This window comes from Phodopus roborovskii, unplaced genomic scaffold, assembly GCF_943737965.1.
Source record: "Phodopus roborovskii unplaced genomic scaffold, PHOROB, whole genome shotgun sequence".
NCBI lineage: Eukaryota > Metazoa > Chordata > Mammalia > Rodentia > Cricetidae > Phodopus > Phodopus roborovskii.
In genome coordinates, this window is record NW_026126651.1 from 1,645,974 (window position 1) to 1,667,516 (window position 21,543).

General features: G+C 54.4%; 2 protein-coding genes across 2 annotated transcripts; one reads left to right on the forward strand and one right to left on the reverse strand.

Moving 5' to 3' along the window:
* Positions 1-3,004: 3,004 nt before the first annotated feature.
* Atf5 (activating transcription factor 5) lies at positions 3,005-5,783 on the reverse strand. Its single transcript, XM_051174301.1, has 3 exons — positions 5,677-5,783; positions 5,172-5,465; positions 3,005-3,990 (listed from the first exon to the last, which is right to left on the reverse strand). Exons 2-3 carry the CDS (start codon positions 5,347-5,349, stop codon positions 3,329-3,331), a joined length of 840 nt encoding a protein of 279 aa, XP_051030258.1. The 5' UTR covers positions 5,350-5,465; positions 5,677-5,783; the 3' UTR covers positions 3,005-3,328.
* Positions 5,784-6,405: 622 nt separating this feature from the next.
* Nup62 (nucleoporin 62) lies at positions 6,406-20,512 on the forward strand. The gene is made up of 2 exons (XM_051174190.1): positions 6,406-6,545; positions 18,361-20,512. Exon 2 carries the CDS (start codon positions 18,437-18,439, stop codon positions 19,982-19,984), a length of 1,548 nt encoding a protein of 515 aa, XP_051030147.1. The 5' UTR covers positions 6,406-6,545; positions 18,361-18,436; the 3' UTR covers positions 19,985-20,512.
* The last annotated feature ends 1,031 nt before the right edge of the window (positions 20,513-21,543 follow it).

Here is a 21,543-nt window from a genome sequence, read left to right on the forward strand (position 1 = left end):
GATTTTTCAGGACAGAGAGGATGCTGGGAATTGCCAGCCAGAGTCAGTGTAAGCAGGAAAGCATAGGCAGTACAGATAAAGGTAATCAAGCCACAAGGCTGATAGTCAATTAATAGGAATGGGTTAAATTAAGTTATAAGAGCTAGTTAGAAACAATCCTAAGCTATCAGCTGAGCTTTTAATAAGTCTGTGTCATGATTGGGGAGCTGGCAGGAGGTATAGAAAAATCCTACTACAGTCATGGTGTTTGTGGCTAGAAGAAAAGCCAGACAAGGAAATTCAAAAGACTAAACTCCATTCTCATCTTCTCAGGGACCTCCATGCTAACAGCTGCTCCCCAGACATCTCAGACACCCGGAAAGGGACAGCAGACAGTACTGACTCCCGAGAGCAATGCAGTACAATTACCAGCATTCTGTCCCAAGAATGCAGAAGGCCCTGGGAGGGGCTCTGCGGTGCCTGAGCAGGTCCAAGTGGCAGTGTATGTCTCAGAGCTTCTCAGAGTCCCCTCTGGGTCTTGGCCTACCCCTCTGTCCTCCAGAGCTTTTGCAGCTGCCTGACATTCACACCCCATGCTGGGGGCCTGTAACCCCATACCATCCCATGGACAGAGGGTTTCTTGTTTTTCAAGACAGGGTTTCTCGGTGTAGCTTTGGAGCCTGTCCTGGAACTAGTTCCTGTAGACCAAACTGGTCTCCAACTCACAGAGATCCGCCTGCCTCTGCCTCCCAAATGCTGTTATTGAAGGCATGCGCCACCACTGCCTGGCACGTTGTGGGGTATAAGGAACATCACAAACCGCTACTCTGCAGGGACGCCCTAATAACATGAGGTCAGCCAGCAGTGAATGCTTTGGCTCCTCTCTGCCTGCCTCCGGTGAGTGTCATTCCAGAATCCTACACAGCTCTGCGAGAGGACCACACAAGGCAAGGCAGGCTGACACAGCCTCAGACCAGAGGGTTAGAGCCACTCCGGTCCGGTGCCCACCTTGGGTCCCAACCAGCAGGAAGATTCTAATGTCCCTTTGAGAGTTGGCCCTCTACCACACCAGCTTCTGCTGGCGCTTTGCCCTTTTGAGGGTATGGGGGTTGTGGGGGCAGGGGCGTCAGTCTTTTGTTCTTTTTTAGGGAGACAGCTGCACCCTCTTCTCCAGGGCATTTCTGCAGGGTAAGGAGCCCACCACCTGTCAGCCACACAGGTCACCCACTGTGGAGAGTCAGACTTGTCATGACATGGAATCTTCTGGTCTTTTTTTTTTTTTTTTTTTTTTTTTTTTTTTTTGAGATTACAGGTGCCACTCACTAGGCCTGGTACGTGCAGGCTTAGGGTTAGAATCCAGAGTCTTGTGCCAGCTTGGCAAGCACTTTCTTACCCAAGCCACATCCACAGCCCTCCTAAGAGGGTTCTAATGGGAGAAACCCCACAGAGCTATGCCGATTTGACCTGGCATGTTTTAGCATCTAGCTCTTGATCTGCTTTTTTGTGAGTGTACCTACTATTTGAAGTCTCATCTGAGAGTTTCCCTAGGTATCAAAGCCTATACGAACTTAAGTTTTAGAAAAACCCAGAACACTTTGGTATTCAGAACTGAGAATTTGCACTTGGCATTGTTCTTGGGGGGAACAGAGGGGATGAGGATCAAAGACTTTGGTATACAACTTGACTTGCTAAAGGTGTGAATTGTTAACAATAAAAGGGTCCTTTGCTCAGCCAAGTCGGTTCAGTCTGTAGGGAGGAATCCACCTTGTAGCTGGAAATGGCTAAAATCGTCCTTGGGGTGGCAGGCCGGCATGAGCGAACACCCACGCCTGGTAAGCTGACTTTTGTTTTAGGAGCACATGGACACATTCCTAACTGACCCTGGTACCAGGATTATCCCCGCTTTGCCCCACACTGGCCTCTCTTTGTCCCTCACGCTCGCTCTAATCCTCCCTCTTCCTTGCACACACAGAACTGAACGTCCCGTAAATGAGTCATCTGCTTCCGACTGAGCCCAGACTCTGGGAAACCAGCCACACAGGGTTTCCCCAGGACATGGTGGGGGGTTCTGCCTCAGAGCAGAACCGGGGCAGGGTGCGTGGTCAGGGTGTAGGCAACCTGGTAGGAGGAGCTCCAGTGGCAGGGATCCTGACCCCACACAGGGACCACGGTCATCGGTGATCCATAGCCCCGTCTGTCTGCTGCACAGATCAAGTGCTCCTGTGGTGACCCAGCCTGCAACTCCTAGAAAGGTCAAACTGAGGCTATGTGGTTTAACATGGCCACTATAAACCACACTAACCCAAATGTACCTCTTAGCTGGCCAGTTTCCGTGGGAACTAGATCCCTCAGGCAGACTGGACTTTGCAGGTGCAAACCTGAACCATGGTCAGACCTTGCTTTGGGGAGCCGTCTCTGCAACCTGTTTCTTGGGCTCACAGAGCCATGTGTCTGACCCCGGTGGGCTTCCTCGGGGCATTCCCATTAGGACATTCCTGCTAAATCTTCTCTCCATCTCCTAAGGCTGTGACTTCACTGACAGCAGTCTTTACCTCCCAACCCTGCTTGGGGCAAGGCCATCAAACACCCAGGTGGCTGCTGGGGACTGAACTCAGGTCTCCGGGGGAAGCAGTGTTTTGTTAGAGATGGGTTCATTCTGTGGCCCAGGCTGGCCTCAAACTTAGAGCAATCCTGCCTCAGCCTTCCAAATGTTGGGACTGCAGCCACATTGCGGGGCTTCGGTCCAGCCCTCTGTTAATTCTCAGTTGTCCTTGTGACTGCTCTGAGACGCCCTCTCCCCAGTGTCCCCTCTCCAAGATATGACACACAGGCCACAGGAAATTCTGCAATTTATTTGTGCCCATAACCCCCGGAGGATCAGCCTCCACTAGATGCAACCTTCCCCAACACCTTCACAAAACACTGATTCTCTCCCAAAGCTAAAACGACCCCCTAGCTATCGACTACAGCCACCCCCCCTCTCCCTTGGCCAGCACCTTCCTTTGACCTCTGACGTGTGTGTCCCTTGTTCCCTCCTTAAAGCCCCCCTCCCTGACTAGGTTCTCATCAGGGTCACCCTGAGTGGCGTCCTGCCTTACCCCCCACACCCGACTAGGACTACCTGCAAAACCACGCTTGTTTTAGATTCCAGAAACCTGGGGTCAGGCTGGACCCTCAAATTCCCTGAGGGCCTTGGTTGCACTGAAGGGTAGAGAAACTGACTAACCCGAATAACCCATAAGGGGGTATGTAGGGAGATGCAAGCATGGGTGATGGGAACGGGGAAGGGAGGTAGGAGGAGTTGCGGGCACCGACCACAGACCGCCCTCTTCCAGCCTGGGCCTGCACCCTAGGTGCTGCGGGTCCTCTGGCTGCGGGCCTTGTACACCTCGATTAGCAGGTCCTTCACGTACTGGATCTCCCGCTCCACCGACTCAGCCCTCTCCCTCAGCTCCCGGTTCCGTGCCTCTAGCCCCTGGCACTCGCCCTCCAGGGCCTCGCCCTCTGCCCGCTTCCTCTGGCGGTACCTGAGAGCCGCCGACTTGTTCTGATCTCTCTTCTTCTGCTTGCGGTCCCCTCGGGTGGTGGCGGGGCTCGGGTAGGGGGCTGGGCGGGAGGGTGAAGGCAGAGGGGCCAGGGGAGGAGGCGGCTGCTGGGGCACGGGCAGGCTTGCCAAGCCTGTATCCCCTGGCCCAGCCTCACTGCGGCAGTAGACAGCCAGCAGGTCCAAGGTATCCAGGGCAGGGGGCTGAGGGAGGTCAAAGGTGGGCAGGGGCAGGGGCAGGGGCAGGGGGGGCGCTGCTGGCGGTGGTGAGGGTGGTGTGACTAGCGGGGCATCAAGGAAGAAGTCTTCCATCTGTTCTAGCTCCTTCTTGAGCAGGGAAGCCATGGCTTCCAGGTCAGGGGGCGCTGGAGAGGGTGGGGGGAGGGTGCCTGGTGGCAGAGGGGTCTCCAGAGGGAGGAGGGCCGTGAAGTCAACTCGCTCTGTCATCCAATCAGAGAAGCCATCGCCTGAGGATGGAGGGGGACATAAAGGCTGCTGAGGTCCGCTCTTTACCCATTTGGTATTCACTCATGTCCCACTCACTCAATGCTACAAGTGACCAGCCAGCCCTTGAATTTATAGACCCATCAGCAGACCAGTAAGTCAGGGAAGAAACCGCCGAACCAGGCAACCTGCCCACCCACCCACCCACTAACTAGGCAGGCAGTCAACAGACCAACTAGTGTACCCACCAAGCCACTCACAATGAATTAATGCGTGAGCCATAGAATCGACCAGCCAAGCAACCTATCTACTACCCAATGAATGAAGCAGTCAGTCGTACAACAAACCAGCCAACCAATTCATTAATCAGTGAACAAACCAACTGTCAGCCAACCACACTTCATCAAACAACCAGAAAACTGATGCACTAAGTGAATGAGGCAAGCAACCAATCAGGCAGTCACGCACAGAGAACTTCATAAACCAGCCAACTTACTAACCAATCAGTCAGTCGAGTGGGCCAACCAAGCAATTTACCAACCAAGCAATGAAATAACAGGCCGCTCCCTCAGTGAAGCAGTCAACCAAGTAAACCCACTCAGCACATCAGCTGCTACTCCTGTAAACACTGTCTTTCCTGTAGGGCTGCTTGACTGTACCTCTATACCTTCCTTTCCTCATTTGCTCGTTTATTTTTCTTGCTCTTTCCCTCACATTCCATCTGTATTCATTCTTGTTTTCTGTTTTTGAGAAGCCCAGATTGGCCTGAAACTCACGGGTTCAAAAAGACGAGAAGCCTTTTGAAAGGGGGAACGATATGTATGAGCCACTAGGGGCGGCTGCTAATTACTACTGCAATGCCAGTCTGGGCCGAGCATCTGTTACAGTCAGGATGGACGCCTGCCCCGGGCCTCTCCGGTGGAACCACATCAGGCCTTTCTTCTCAGCCCTCAGCTCAGGTGCTGTCTACTTGGAGGGCATGTGAACTTCTCAACTACGTCTTTCGCCACTGTGAGCCCAGCAGCTCTTTTCCACTTCTGTCTCCTGATGTCCCATGGGCGTAGGGACCGCCTGCTCTGAACCCTGAACACCTCGTCAGTGCTGCGGCCCCTCAGGGCTCATCTTGTGGATGAACGCGTTCTTCCTTGTTTTATTTTCCCTCCCTCCCTGCCTCAACCCTCCTCTGCTCTCTACCTGTTCTTACCTGCCAGGGGCTCTCCTCCCCCTGGAAGCCCGCCCTCCAGGGCTCCCCCAAGGACCTCATAGGGGCCCAGGGGGGCAGGGGCCAGGGGGAGTTTCCCATAGTCTACGAGCCAGCCCAGCCCGCTAGCTGGGAGCAGGGCCCTGTCCAGTTCCAGCCCCAGGGTCGCCAGGAGTGACATGGCCGAGACACAGGCGCGGGGCACCGATGGCGATGGAGGCTGCACCAGCAGCTGGGAGGCAGCTTGCGAGATTGTTCAGCTGGGTGAAGGCGGGCACCAAGACGAAGACGGAGGACCTGAGAAGGACGCGGAGGGGCGAGAGCGGGAGGGGGTGGGTCAAAAGCCGCTCGGCCCCCAGGCCCTCACACTCACTACACTTCTTGGCCCCAATTCCAGAGCTCCACACACTCCCAAGGGAATTCTGGAAAACTCTCAAGCCCCAATCCCTCCCTCAGCACAGAAGCCCGGCGTCTGCCCAGGGGCAGTACCCCAGCCCCTCCCACCCACCTCATCTTATTCCTCTTCATAAACATTGGAATCCCAAGGGAATTTCCTTCTGGCCACGCCCCTTCCGCGCCAACACTTCCCTTAGAGCGCACCGACCCCACGGGGGTTCCCAGAGGGATTCTGCCACGCCTGAGCCCTCCATCAGTCTCACACTCGAACCCGCTCCTCGCTTACAACTTTAGGTGACTTCTACAGCGACTACAAGCCCCGCCCACTCGCCTGTCTCCCTCGGGCCCCGCCCCTGTGGCCTAGCTCCACCTCCTTGGGTGCGTTCCTAAACCTTGCCTTCCCTGTCAATCTAAGCCAGCGCCCGCCCCAGCGGGTGCCTGATTGGAGGGGAGCTGGGCCTGGCCTGTGTAAACCCCGCCCCTCCTCTCTGCGACTTAGCCAAGCATCAACGCGCAAGCTCACACCCCGAAAGCGGGCCATTGCAACGCCGCTAGTGCGCATGCTTGGCCAATTACCGGCTGCCCTTCGTAGCTCAGGCCTCGGGTAGGCTAAGGCGCGTGCGCACCCTCAGTGGGAAGCAGCGCGCAGGAGCACAGGCGCCAGAGCCGTCCTTAACCCCCCCCCCACGCACCGGAAGCACACCCTCCTCCCGGCTCGAGCCACGCGCGCATGCTCCGCGGGCCTGCCGGCCACCGTTGTCCCCCCCTTCTGCGCCTGCGCGGCCGCGGTTCCTGCCCCTTGGCCTCCCCACCCCCACGAGGCTGGCCCGCGAAGCCCCGCGAGCTCTGGGAAAGGGCGGGAAAGGCGGTTGGAGAGGGAGGGGCGAGCGGTTACTCACTCCATGGCTGCGGGAAGGCGAGGAGGCGACGGCGGCGGCGGCCTCGGTTGAGCAGACGGTGGGAGCGGAGAGTGCAGGCGCGGTGAGCGCGGAGACCGGGCCGGGGCACGACGGGGTCGCGGCTACAGAGCCATGGCGGGGGCTGAGCGGGCGGAGGCGGCGCGGCGGAGCGAGCGGTGGCAGGGATGGCGCTGCGAGGTGGAGAATGAGGCGGCCCCGGGGCCTGGCGACAATTATACCGGGGGCGGCGCAGCGCGGGCCTCCTGGATCCCTCCGCGCCCCGCCCCGCCCCCGCGTGGCCCCGGCGGGGCGGTGGCGACCCCGGGCCCGCCGTGTCGCCCGGACCCCCAGCCCCACACCCCCTCGGTTCCTACCCCGCCTCCCCCACCACGGCCAGCTCATCCCTCGTTCTCTCTCTCTCTCTCTCTCTCTCCCTGCTTCACGAATTTGCCCCCGGTCCCCAAACCGACGTGTGAGCCCTCGTGGCTTGGCGATTTCAAGCTAGCTTAGGCTTCATAGCGAGTTCACAGCAGCAACAGCAAGAAACTGGCCCCACACTGTTTGTAAGTCGCTTTATAAACGCACAGACAGAGCAGCTGCCGAAGGGAGGCCACGAAGTCCTAATCGCAGGCATGTGTGTGCGTGCGGCCGTCAGAGGACAGCTTGGAGGAATCTTTTTTTTCCCTGCCATGTGGCTCCCAGAGATGGGACTCGGGTCATCGTGTTTGACAGCATTTTGCCACCGAGGCATTTCCCCTACTTCTGTTCAGTGGGTTTTGTTTTACTTAAGACCCTGGGGGCTCATTTCCCCCTCTTTCAGCCTCTCGGCCCAGACCCTTAGCCATCGCACTGTGTGGCCCACCTTCCAAGGTTTCTAGCCATCTGCAGTCGTCTTCATTCTACAGGGTGCTGCTCGGCCCCTGCAACCTCCTCTTGGCGCTCTTATCAGTCGGTTCATTGCTTTGCCCTTCCCTGACTTCCTTTCAGCCCTGTTCTCTTGCTGACTCCCACTAGATAATTTTCTCCTGGTCTTGTCTAAAATTGGACGTTTATATTGTCCTTCCCCAGGCTGATTCATGAATCTTGTGTCCCACCTGTGGCCAGCCATGTCTGGACATTCTGTCTGGAAGTCAGCCTGACAGACAGAACCAAGATCCACATTAAGAGCTGGAGGTGGAGCTGAGTAGAATGCTTGCCTATTTCACTCAAGAACCTTTGGCTTTGTCCCAGTACGACGGAAACGTGTTGGTGCTTACCTATAATGCCAGTATTTGGGAGGTAGAAACAGAAGGGACCGTGAAGTCAAGGTTATCCTGGCTGGCCTCAATATGTTTTTAAGAAAAGGTTCAAAAGCCAGGCCTGCAGGAGTATTGGAAGTCAAGGTCAGGGCCCAAGTCTCTAGACTTGACGATCTGAGTTCCACCCCAGGAGAAGCAACTCTGGAAAGTTGTCCTCTGACCTCCACCACACTTGAGTGGTGACATGTTTGTAACTGAATGAGAATGTAAGAGTTCAAGGCTTGCCTAGACTTTTTAGTCTGTCTAGGGAACTTGGCAAGACCCTGATGTTTAAATAAGTAAGTAATGGGTTGGGTTGCCGGTCCGTGTCCTGCTTTTGAGGTCCTGGGTTCCAGCCCTACTGTTGTAAAAGGGAAAGAAGGAGCATATTCAAAGCAGGTGGGGCAAACTGATTTTGAAAGTTACTAGGAGGAAGTCCTTGGGAGCTGACCACATTCCCTTGGAGTGGGTGCTCTCCTGTCTTCTGCCAGTGTTTGAGCACAGGTTCTTTAGCCAAATGATTTCTGGTCTGTGGGGTGTGCTTAAGCTATCGCTTTTATAGTAGGTGCTACATAAAGGCTGCTGCTGGTACAGAAGTGGGTGTGTCCTGCCCCCACTGGTGTGCCTCAGCGCATAAGTGCTCTTCCACTGGTCTCCTGCTTTTCTTGCGGTATGTATTAGGGATTGAATTTGGCCCTCTGCTACTGAAGTTACATCTACCCCGTAGAGGGGATATGTTTGCTTTGAGGGTCTTCATCCCAGGCTTGCCTTGAACTTGGCTGGGTAACTGAGGATGGACTAATAAGTCTTCTTGCCTTTCCCTCACAAGTGCTGAGATGACAGATGTGTATGTACCACCATATCCTTTGTAGGTAATTCTGGGATTGACCCAAGGGCCTAGTACATGCTAGACAAGCATTCTACCATCTAAACTGCATCCCTGGTCCCTTGTCCATAGCTGTTTTATTTTTGAGACAGTATACTGTGGTGCGGTGCCCATGGTGCTCCTTCCCTCAAATTGGCTTTTGTTTGTTTGTTTTTTCGGGGCAGGGTTTCTCTATGGCTTTAGAGGCTGTCCTGGAACTCGCTCTTGTAGACCAGGCTGGTCTCGGACTCACAGAGATCCGCCTGCCTCTGCCTCCCCAGTGCTGGGATCAAAGGTGTACACCACCACCTCCCCGCTATTTATTTTTTAGTAATGTATTTAGATTCATCTTAGTATCAGGTACTCTTGAACTGGAGGTACAGACACTTGTGAGCCACCATGTGGGTGCTAGAAATTGAATGTGGGTCCTCTGGAACAGCAGCCCATGCTCTTAACTGCTGAACCGTCTCTCCAGCTCCTTACTTATTAATTTGTTTGTTTGTTTGGGAACATGGTTTCTCTGTGTAGCCCTGGCTGTCCTAGAACTTAGTCTGTAGACCAGGCTGGCCTCAAACAGATCTGCCTGCTGCCTCTGCCTCCTGAGTGCTGGGATTAAAGGTGTACCAGCACCATGTGGTGAGTTTGCTATTTTAAAGTAAACTTTTGGAATAATCAGAAAGGTTGCAAAGACAGCCCAGAGTGGAGTGCCAGGCTCATGGTTTTCCCCATGGTGCATCTGTTGCAGCCATGGGTCTGCTCACCTTTTTTGTCCCTAGATCCCACCCAGCTGCAGCCCACCCCTTCCCCCAACCTTGACCCAGCCTTGCTGAATGGGTGCTGCTTTCCAGGGTTAGCTGCCATGCCCTTCTCAGCAGGCGTCAGCAGGCGTGAGGCCGTCCCTCATCCACGGAGGTCTGCCACCTTACTTCTTTGTGCCCTGAGCCTTGTCCAGCACACGTGGGTCTGTGTGGTCTTGTGTCCATCATGTGTGTTATTCTCTCTGTCCCTGACCCTTTCCCAGACTTAAATGGCAGCCTCACCTCTCTCCTCTCAAAAAACAAAAAGAAAAAAAAAAAAAACCAACAACAACAAAGAAAGTCCTATGGGGAGCCAGGACCAAGGGTGGAGCTGCTTGGAACTCTTTCCTAGTGCGGAGGGGCCTGAGTTGAGGAGTGAGGCGGCTGGTTACAGGCAGTTGCATCAGCCCTGACTCTTAGTGGGTAGGAAAAGGGGTGAGGGATTTCTCTGGGGGCCACAGCACCTGGCAACAGCTCCTGGGTAACAAAGCCCTGGGTAGAGGAGGTCCCAGGGCAGCAGCGGGGAGGGGGACTTGCAGGGACACCCCTGGGCGGCGCCCGAGAATCTGGGGCTCTGTGCTAAGAAGGGTCCTGGCATCCCACTGGCTCGCAGCTTGTTTATGGAAGACGGGACTGGGGTCTGGAAAGGAAAGAGAATTGTGCATGGCTCCTTCGTAGGGCAGAATTCTCCACCATGCCAGGGTGCCATGAGTCCTCAAACCCAGACCGTTATCTAGGTTTGTTCTTTGCTTCAGTTGCTAGATGCTGTCCATACCTGCCTGTCTTAGCAGAGACAAACTTTGCCAGATCTGTTTTTTTGGGTTTTGTTTGTTTTTGTTTTGTTTTGTTAGGACACAAAGAGAGAGGGTTCATGTGATACTTCCTGTGTATCTTTGTTCTTGTTTAGCTGCCTCCCTCTTCACGTATATTATTGCAGCAAGCCCTGGCTCCCAATTGAGGGAACAGCCCTATGTGATAGAAAAGGCTTGGGCTCTATGGGGCCTGTTTGTGGCCAAGGGTTGGTCCCCTGCTTGCATCTTGGTTTTTGTCTGCAGAGTAAGGTGAGCATCATATCTGGCTCATTTTCCTAACTAAGGGCCCACCTGGTACAAGGAGGAGACAAGTCTTCAACACACTGCAATGCTTGGGTGTGTAGACAAAGGGTGTAGCCCAGGGAAGTCTTTGGGAGCTCGGGGTCTGGTGTAGCTTCCCTTCCTGTCCCACAGTATGTGTACACTCTGACCAGCCTAGCAGATGGATGTCTGTACGTGACCATTTCCTAGGGGACAAACAAGGTCTGGACTTCGTTCTTTCCCAGAATCCTTCCCCCGGCCCCCAGCACTTCACCCCCTCCCCTGCCTGTGTGAAGGCAGGGAACTTGATACCATAATCCCCCGCACAGTGCTAGGGAGCAAGTTAAACTGGGTCACTAAGGCCAGGGGGCAGGGGTTGGAGGTGGGTGTCCTGGCAAACAAAGCAGGACGGCCAAGGCCAGCTCCGCTGGGGAAAGGGCACTGCCACGTGGCCAGGTGCTGGGAGCTCTTCAGAGGCAACTGTTGTGACTCTGGTTGCTCCTGCACCAGCTCCTGCATTGTGGGTGTCACCTGTACTGGTTTGTTCCCTCTTGCTGTTGTGACAGATGGAAACTTTAAAGACTTGGACAGCATACACTTGCCACCTTAGAATTCTGGAGCTTCTCGGCCATACCAGTATCTAGTGGCTGCCTCATTTTGAGTCTGTAGCCCCTTCCTCTGAATTACTGCTTTCCTAACAGAAGTCCTGTATTTGCCCCCTGGGCCTTGAGTCTTAGAGGAGGAGCCTTCATGTAACCTGTCTATATATACAAAATGCTTGCCAGTGCCTTTGATCTTGGGGCTTACTCCCAAGCAGAACTAGCTGCATGGTGCTGTGCTGCCTCTCTGTAAGCCACCGCCGTGAATTTAGAGACAGGGTCTTGCTGTATGGCTCTTGCTGGCCTTAGACTTCTGCCAGTCTCCCTGTCCCAGTTATGTGCATGTGCTAGGCAGGCTTCCTTACTCTGAGGCTGACTTGTACTCCATGGGTGGATGTGTCAGCTCTGTCTAGTCCTTCGTTGTTTTTGATGAACTGATGAACAGATACTGCCCTGGGTTACATGTGCAGACAAGCTGTGTTGTTGAAAGAAACTGGACCTCAAGTCACTTCCAGGGTGTCTGCAAAGGCTGCCTCCTTGTGGCTGGACATGGGCTTCTCAGGCTGGTAGTGATGAGAGTCCTGGGAGCAGGCCTTTGAGTAGAATGACATTGACCTGAGACCACCCTCTCCTTAATAAGGACCCTTCCCTAGCAATGCTCTGGGCACCCTGACACCACCTCCTGGGGCTTCTGGTAATGTTGTAAGCAGAGCTTGACATTGTCTAGGTCCTAATGCTCTCTTGTGTTGGCTGTGGGCTCTAAAGGACAAGGAGGGGATTTATTTTGCCCGGGGGGGGGGGGGGGGGGAAACCTTGCTCAGTGGGTGGCAGAGGTTTGAAGTAGTTGGGTGGGAAGACGCATGGACTTAGCCACCCGATGCCTTTACCATGTTTAATGCTGGGTGGTGCAGGCTGGGCCGTGCCTTTCTGTCTTTGTGCCACACAGGTCTGTCCCGCTTGCTGTGGTGGGTACTGCGTGACCAGCTCGTGTTGTTAGTGTGGGGCGGTGGGGTGGGAGCTCTGGAGCCCCCTGTGGTGGGTTTGGGTATATCTGGGACCCTAATTAGAGCAGAAGAGTGGCGGGCTACCAGTGCAGCTGTTAGTCCTGGGGAGCTAGCATGTGCTACACAACCAGCCAGCAGCCTATCCCAAGTGTACCTGGAATCAACTGGTTTCCCAAAGCAGTTGGCGGGAATATGCCGCTTGTTTACAGAGAAAAATTTATTTCCTAAGTGTCAAACTGTGAATAGTTAAACTGTGTCCCAACCCTGGACTGTAACTGGAGTGAAAAAGAAGCTGGAGGGGGCTGACAGGGGTCTGTGGTGGTGCACACAGAAGGGCTCGTGACGCCTGTCCCTGGGGGACATGCTACAGAAGCTGCTCAGAGCGCTGTGGGACCCCTTCCTTTGTCTCTGTGCTTCCTCACTCCTGAGCCAGCTCTCTAGTCCTTTGCTTTTTGAAAGTGCCTTGCTGTGTGCCCAGACAACCCTCCCGTGTCAGCCTCCCAAGTGCTGGGTTATGGTCATCATCATCAGGCCTGTTATGTTGATTGCAGGGGGTTAAAACGGGAGGATTATGAGTTTCATGTTTTCCCTGTCTCAAAGCAAAATTTAAAAAATGGGGTTAGGCATAGAAGAGTTTCTCAGTGCAAGCGAGAAAGTTGTTTCAAATAAGCAGGAACACTCACTAGGCAACACCGGGGACATTGGTGAGGGCACTCTGTGCCTTGTAGCAATATTTTGTCTCAAGGTAATTCTAGAACTCTGCTTGAGAGTTAGGTGGGTGGTGTGCACTTGTAAGAATTGCTGCTAAAGCCCAGGGTTCAAGTTCATCCTCACCCACAGCAGGACCCTTCCTCTAACCCCTCTGCTATAGGCTCCTGGGAGCAGGTAGCTGCTGGTTAGGTTTTGGCCGTTGGTGTTTGTCACTGATGGAGGCCCTGGGGAGTGAGGAAGGGTGTAATTGCTCATTAGCTGTGGACTGACTTCTGGGGCACAGAGTGTTTGCACTGGAGGAAAGGGGGAAGGCTGTGGCCCTGCAGGTGCGGTCATGAATCGCTCACGGGGACAGGGTTTAGTGAGAGTCTGTGCCTGCCCAGTGTCTTCCTCTTTTGTTGTTACTGCTTCTGCTTGAGGCCAGAGCCGGCACTGACCTCGATTCTTTTGCCTTTTCCCCTGCACTTTGAGACATGATGGAAAACTCCTAAAGTGCACATGTGGGAAAGAATATGGTGATAGCTGGGTGGCTGCTGGCCAGAAAGTGAGGAAGCAAAAGGAATGAGTGATGGCCCTCCTCCCTTTCCTCACCTTCCGGACTTCAACCCAACTCAGAAAACTCCCTCCCACCCCTTGCCACTTAGCTTATAGGTCAGGCTGAGCTTGTGTTCAGTGTCTGTGAGGTGCTTGGTGTGTGTGTGTGTGGGTGTGTATGCACGTTTGGGTGTGTGTGCGCGCACGTGTGTGTGTGCGGGTGTGTGTGCATGTGGCTCACTGTGCCGCCGTCAGGTTATGAATACCAACCTTGAAGTCAGTGGGGCACTGCTGGTCTCCAAGGTTGCTTCTGCTTGGCCCTGGTGGTGGTAGGGACAGCACTGTTAATCTTGAGGACACATCACCACAGTACAGCAGGTTGTATTTTCTCAGATAAGTGCAGGAAATGGTACTTGAATAGCAGCCGCCACCCCCTTTTTAAAGTCATTTTTATTTTATGTGGGTGCACACATTGTAGGAGGAAGTCAGGACAGCTTTTGGGAGTCAGCTTTCTCTGCCTTATGAGTCCTATGGGTGGAACTCGGGTCAGCTGGCTTTACAGTAAGTGCCTTTACTTGATGTTACGTCCCATTCTTGGTGTTTGGAAAGGGAAAGTGCCTACGTGTTTAGAAGCCTTGTGGAAAAACTGAGTAGGGTGCTGGTACCCCATGATCCCAACAGCCAGGGCAGCAGAATCTGAGATTCCAGACCAGGTCTCCATTCAGGAGACTCTAGACAGAAGCATAGGTGACAGCCTGGGTCAGTGGTGTCTTTAGTGTTGAACCCACGGCATGTGATCAGACCACCAGGTGTGGGGAGGGACAGGCGCCTATCTGTTCCTTTATATATGTGCAGGTGTGAGGGCATTTGTGTGCATGCCTGTTGTGGCGTAGAATATTAGTTCAAGTAAAGGTGTGCTACATTTCTTCATGTAAAGCTGTGTTGTTAGTTTACCTTGCCTGCCTAAGGCACCTGATTGGTCTAATAAAACTCTGAACAGCCAATAGCCAGGCAGAGGAGGGGTAGGCAAGACTGGCAAAAACAAAAGGGAGCCAGCCGAGTGCCCGCCCACCCGGACAGACAGACAGACGCAGGGGAAGCGGGGCAGCAGGGTGGGCAGTGCCTAGATGAGGTGAACAAGCCTCAGGCAGCGCTTCATGAAATTGGCTAATTTAAGTGGTTTTTTGTTTGTTTGCTTAAAAGCTAGCTAGAAACAAGACTAAGCTAAGGCCAAGCATTCATAATTAATAATGTCTCCATGTCATGATTTGGGGGCTGGTGGTCAAAGAAAGCCTGCTACACATGGCTTTGGAGGACAGAGGTCCATGCGGAGTCTCTTCACCTTACTGAGACAGGGTTTCCCATGGACCTGGCCTTTCTGGTGCTAGGCTGGCTGGCCACCTTAAGGTTACCTCAGACTCAAAGATGCCCTCTTGTCTCAGCCTTTCCGCTAGAAGGCACTGCTTGCTTTGCTGCTGGAAGACACAGGGAGTTGATTGTGGTTTGAGGGTTTTCTTCCGTGAGGGGGCAGTGGAGTGGGGGTGGGGTGGTTGCAAGGCTGCGTGGGGCACATTGTGGTGTGTCTGAGTCTCCCAGGGATCAGCTTCCCTCTGCCTCTCCTCCTTCCCTCTCTGGTGGCCTGTGATCCACAGATTTTGTCTCAGCAAGGCAAAATTTCTGGTTAGAAGGGCGAAAAGACCGGATCTCATATAGCCTGAGTTGGTCTCAGGTTCACTGTGTAGCTGACAGACCTTGAACCCTTGTTCCTCCTGATTCCACTTTCTACCGTGCTGCCAAGTGCAGGCGTGTGCCACTAGGTCCCATCTTATTGGAATTCTTAAAACTATTAACTGTCTCAAAGCAGAAGGTCCTCTCAGAGAGCTAGATGCTTGCTGTCCAGTCCTCCGGCTTTGCATTGTCACAGCACCACCTGGTGGCCGTTGGCTGTATGCCATGACAAAGCCTGACTAGTAAGTTGTTTCCTCAGCTAGCACCTGACAGGGATCTGATTTCCATCCATTCTTTACTACCCTTGCTTTTCAGATGGAGAACCTGAGGCCGGGGCCAACCTTAGGACTCAGGTCTCAGGGCTGGGAGTGGAGGGTGGGTGTCGGGTGGACTGTGGGGCCTGCCCTTGTCCTTGTGCTGTGCTATGTCATGCCAGGCAAGTGACAGAGAAGCCCCTGTGCTCTCCTTTTAGGTCTGTGAGAAAGTGGGGGCTTCACTCAGTCACAATGGCTAGCCCAGGCCTCTGCTTTGTTGCCTTGAAAAGGTTACATCCCATGTCCTCTTTGATCCTGTTTCTATTCGGGAAGGTTCCAGGGCCTGGTAAATGGTGTTCTGACTGGTGCTGTGGTGTAATATGGCAGTTACTGGACCGGCTCTTGTCCAGACTAGCCCTGGAGCTTACCTAGTACCTAGAACAAAACAGACAGACGCTGTCATCCGTGTGTCTTCACATGTGGCCCTGGTGGAGCAGCATCAACACCTCCCTCTTGCGCATTGCCGTCCCCGCGTCCCCCTCCCCACACACACACTCACTAGACTGCTTGATAAAGCTCTGTTCTGCACATGGGGTGATAGAACTTTCTGGTTTGTGACCTCTTCTGCCTCCCATTCTTATGGAGTTGAGGGGTTTTGGTCTTTCACTCTTTCTCTTTGGGGCCCGCCACCCAGCTCCCAAATGAATACACAGTGACGTACTCATGAATGCCCGGTCTTCGCTTGGCTTCTTTCAAGGCTCATATAAAACACCACTCAGGCAGAAGCAAAGGCAGCCAGCCTGGCTCAGAAAACTAACCAAGAGATGGATGGGAGGCTGTGGAGCTGGGAAGAGTGCTTGGTGATCAGGGGCTGGAAGAAGGCAGCAGCCCGGGTGACTCCCAGCCTCCTTGTGTAGCTCACGTGCCATGCTGTGAGCCTGTTACCAGGAACTGGCTGCTGCCTGGTCCCTCTTGGGGGGGGGGGGTCACCACGTTGTCAATGAGGCAGGCCCTGCTTTGTGCTTTATCTCTTCCCAGAGAAGTTGAAAGTTCCTGACCTCCTCATCACCCCACCTTCCCAACCTGTCGCTTCCAACTTCCTCTCCCAGTTAGCCCCATACTTGTAAGGTCCCTTTAACAAAGTCAGAGTTGAGGGTACAGAGACAAGCAGGCCTCCAAACTGGCATGCATAGTGAGTTCTAGGCTATATAGTGAGAACTCCTTTTTAATAAAAAAAAGGTCTGAGTCATTGGCATGGTGTTTGGCTATGCCAACACTGATGCCATAACCAATACCATTGTCTTCCCCAGTGTTGGCAGGACTGGGTGGCTCCCACCTTTCAGTTTCTGAACCTCACATGTGGTATTGCATACTGATAGCCATTCTAGCAGAGGTATATGGGTAGCTAAGCCATCAGCATCATGGAGGTGTCATGGACTGGGAAGGGAGCCACATTCCAGGTGCAGCTGAGTGCTGTGTGAAGCCAGGAAAGCTCAGCTGAGGGTCAGCCCTGTGGCCTCTGATGCCACTATATGTCACATTAGAATAGACTGTCTGGCAGAGTGTTCCAGGCATTTGGGTTCCCTCCCCAGTCCCGACTGGCCTGATAGCTTCACTTCCTAGAGCTATACTGCCACATGTCCTGGTACTGTGGTGTGAGCTGGTGACTTTACGGTGTCACAACACCTTGGCACCATGGGGGCTTGACAGTTTTTTTAGTAACTACAACAAACGTTGTATAAAAGAGAATTCTCAGCTGCAGTTCACTGAAACCTAAAGCTCGCTTTCCACCGTGTTCTTAACTGAGGTGTGAAGCGTAGCTGGTTGGGTGCTTGGGCAGCTGTAACTCATTCAGTCCACGTGCTCACCAGTGGGGAAGTCGGCCATGCCAGAGTTGTCTGTGTGCTAACGGCCACGGTGGACTGGCTGTGGCCTTTTGAGAGTAAAATAACAGAAGCTCCCGTGAGCTCAAGGGCAGGGCCAGAGGTCAGAGCACACCTTGGCTGTCTTCAGTAAAGGAACATGGAACCCAACCTTGATTCCTCCTGAGTCCCATCACCCTTCTGTGCACTCTCCACAGACTCATCTCCCCTGGGACAGCTGCGGGGCAGGGAAGGAGAGTACCACGTGGTGCGGTCCCCACAGTGGGGCAGGGGCTGCTTCCCAGAAGCCTCTGGACTGCTGTTGTGATTCCTGTCACAGCCCGATGACTCACTAAGCAGGGCCACAGACTAAATTCATAGTAAACCCGAGGTTAGCCACACCGGGCCTTTCCTAGGAACTTCACAGCTGGGCATTGACAATACCCACAAATGTCACAGGGACAGTGAGCACCCCAAATCACGTCCACTGCTCAGTACCCCTGACAGCTGTCTTTATTTCCTCAGGTTGTTACCAACAACCTACCACAGACTTAGGGTCCAGAGCAGCAGACAGAGGGTGGGACAGGAACCCTGCGGCCTTCCTCCCTGCATAAGCTTTAGGACCAGCAGCTGGGTGGCACTGCCTGGAGCTGTTTGCATTTGCTCTTCACAAGTCCAGTGCGCTAAGTGGGGTGGGCTGTGGCTGTTCTTAGCTTACCCTCCCCTTCCCTTTGTGCTTCCACCCGTCACTGATGGCAACTGCTCGCTTCCACCTGGAGGAGAGCCCCAGGTGACATCTGACTGGCTGGCCTGGGTCTCTATTTATCCCTGAGCACTGGATGAGCTCTCAGGCCCACCCTGAGTTAGGAGGACGCAGGTCCGGACCTACTGTAGCCTAAGAATCAAGGGGAGTCCTGGCGCCTGGGAGAGCTGGCTTGCAGGTGCCCTTGTGTCCTGGTCCCACTCACTAGAGTGCCTTCTTGTGGACTCTTGTGGACTGCGTGGCCTTCTCCCGGTGACGGGAGCTGCACATGCCCTGGAATAATGAACTCCAGTTGGTTTCCTGAGCTGCTTAGGTTAGCAAAGGGAGGGGCAGGGCTGCTGCCAGCGCTGCCTCCAGCCCGCTACCTTCCACACCACTGAGCTTGCCCGGCCCAAACTGCCATCTGACCATGTCACTTCCTCTGCTCTAGAACCCTCCCCAAGGTTGCAGACGCTGACGGATTTGCCCCAGAGTCGGAGTAACTGCCACCTGGAGATTGCACAGCCATGAGTGGGTTTAACTTTGGAGGCACCGGGGCCCCTGCTGGCGGCTTTACATTTGGCACTGCGAAGACTGCGACCACCACACCTGCCACCGGCTTCTCCTTCTCTACTTCCGGCACTGGAGGGTTTAATTTCGGGACCCCCTCCCAACCGGCCACGACCACCCCCTCCACTGGCCTCTTCTCACTCACCACACAGGCCCCAGCTACACAGACGCCAGGGTTCAACTTTGGAACAACGCCTGCTTCTGGAGGAACTGGCTTCTCCCTGGGGATCAGCGCCCCTAAGCTCAACCTGAGTAACACAGCTGCCACACCCGCCACGGCCAACACTGGCAGCTTTGGTCTTGGCAGTAGCACCCTTACCAATGCCATCTCGAGTGCCGGGGCCTCCAGCCAGGGGACAGCCCCCACTGGCTTTGTCTTTGGGTCCTCCACCACCTCTGCTCCGGCTACGGGCTCCACGGGGTTCTCATTCACCGGTGGCAATGCCGCCCAGCCTGGAGCCTCTGGCTTCAGCATCGGCTCTGTGGGCAGCTCAGCCCAGCCCACGGCACTGTCTGGCTCTCCCTTCACCCCAGCCACGCTGGTGACCACTACAGCAGGGGCCACACAGCCAGCGTCCGCCGCCCCCACTGCCGCCACCACCAGTACAGGCTCCACACTGTTCGCTTCAATAGCACCTGCTCCTGCCTCACCCAGCCCCACGGTGCTCTCCCTCTCAGCTCCGGTGACAACTGCAGCCGCTCCCAGTGCTGGGACTCTGGGCTTCAGCCTCAAGGCCCCTGGAGCAGCTCCTGGCACCTCCACCACCAGCTCCACCTCCACCACCACCTCCACCACCTCCACCGGCTTTGCCTTGAGCCTGAAACCCCTGGTGCCAGCTGGCCCCAGCAGTGCAGCCACTTCTGGGACTGCTCTGCCTGTCTCCGGCACAGCAGCTGGGACCACCACAGGTCCCGCCATGACCTACGCACAGCTGGAAAGCCTGATCAACAAGTGGAGCCTGGAGCTGGAGGATCAGGAGCGGCACTTCCTGCAGCAGGCCACACAGGTCAATGCCTGGGACCGCACACTGATTGAGAATGGGGAGAAGATCACCAGTCTGCACCGCGAGGTGGAGAAGGTGAAGCTGGATCAGAAGCGGCTGGATCAGGAGCTGGACTTCATCCTGTCACAGCAGAAGGAGCTGGAGGACCTGCTGAGTCCATTGGAGGAGTCAGTGAAGGAGCAGAGTAGCACCATCTACCTTCAGCATGCCGACGAGGAGCGTGAGAAGACCTTCAAGCTGGCTGAGAACATCGATGCGCAGCTCAAGCGCATGGCACAGGACCTCAAGGACATCATCGAGCACCTGAACATGGCTGGTGGCCCTGCGGACACCAGTGACCCACTGCAGCAGATCTGCAAGATCCTTAATGCACACATGGACTCCCTTCAGTGGGTGGACCAGAGCTCTGCCCTGCTGCAGAGGAGGGTGGAGGAGGCCAGCCGTGTGTGTGAGGGCCGCCGTAAGGAGCAGGAGCGCAGCCTGCGCATTGCCTTCGACTAGTACCACGTGGGCAGGAGGGAGGGGCTCCCTGACTGACGGGGCTGCTGGCAGAAGTTGTGCAAGACATGGCGCTCGCTCATTGTAGCCTGTGTACTCTGGAGCCAGGCGTGAATGCTGCCACTGAGCTCTAGCCCAGCGTTTTAGATTCAGGGCTGCCTCGTGGCAGTTTCAGTTCTAACTCATCCACCTCATCCCTCAGTCACTGCAGTGCAGCTGTGACAGAGCACTCCAAAGGAGACAGTGGCCAGGAAACTCACCTGGGGGGAGATGTGCCCCAGAACCTCCAGTCACCGAGGCTCACTGAGCTAGCAACTGTTCTGTACTGGCTACCTCACCCCTAGATTGTGAGCTTCTGTGGCAGGGGCCCAGAGTGACAGCAGATTTGCTTACCATCTTAGTCACAATTGTCCTCGGTGTTGAAGGCCAGCAGTCATGTCTTGGTCTGTTTTATTTCTTGTACTCTGCTGTAGTTTCTGTGGTCCATGATCAAATGTTGCTTTTCTAAATAAAGAAAATTTTGTGAAATCAGACCCGCTGTGAGTGTAAGTAAGTGGTGAGGAAAGGTCCAAGACTCGGCAGGCACTGCTGACGGATGGGTCAGTTAGTCCTGTGCCTTTGGGTTGGCGCCATTGACTGAGAGCGCCACATGGGCCCTGTCTTCTATCTGCCTGGGGTGGGAGGGCTGCAGGTGTCATTTGTGATGTCATCAGCAGTGGGGAACAGGGAACACTGGCCAAGCAATTAACCGCCACTCCTGCAGCACTGGGGACCCTGGCAGTGGTATGAAGATTCCAGAACGGGGCTACGAGTTATTTCCTTGGATCATGTTGGGCTTCAAAGCACAAGAGAAAGCTGTGGGGTGCAGTGAGGGCCTGGAGAGGTAGCTCAGCTGCTAAGAACACTCACTGGCTGCTCTTCCAAGGACCCTGGTTTGATTACAGTACCCACATGGTAGCTCTCAACCACCTGTAACTCCAGTCCCAGGTTACCAGGTGTCCCCTTCTGGGCTTCTTAGGTACTGCATGTACATAGTGTAAGATAGACATGCAAGCAGCCGTATAATAAAATCTCAAAGGTTAGAAAAAGCCTGGCATGGCTGTGAGTGAACACCTGTAACTCCAGCATTCTGGAGTTATCTTCAGCTACGTAGTCACATAGACCTTGGCTTGGAGTAGGACCAGTGAACTGGAGAGCACTAATCCTAAGCCCAGTGGCCTTTCTGCAATATATTCTGGGTTTATGTTGGGATCCCCACTCTAGCCCAGACCCTCCTTGAATTGGTACGACCTTGTCTTAGCCTCCACAGCCCAGCTTTGCACTCCATGGCTTGACCCCAACTGACCATGATGTTTAGGCCTCATTTTCTCAAGATGTGTCTTAACACACATGGCTGTCATTGTCAGGGTTCAAACAATAAAGATGGTCAGCATGCATTTCTAATGTGTGTGTCCTCATTCTAACAAATCTGAATTTCCTTGCTATTTGCGGGTATGAGCTGCACACTAAGTACACACTGTGTCCCTGCACTACATCCTAGCTACCTTGTATTTGAGAAGTAA

Excerpts from the sequence above, each read along its gene's own strand:
- Atf5 (XM_051174301.1), bottom strand. The coding sequence starts at position 5,349 with ATGTCACTCCTGGCGACCCTGGGGCTGGAACTGGACAGGGCCCTGCTC. Across the intron at positions 3,991-5,171 it reads GGGAGGAGAGCCCCTGGCAG|GCGATGGCTTCTCTGATTGG; the intron begins GTAAGAACAGGT and ends CTCCATCCTCAG.
- Nup62 (XM_051174190.1), top strand. The coding sequence starts at position 18,437 with ATGAGTGGGTTTAACTTTGGAGGCACCGGGGCCCCTGCTGGCGGCTTT.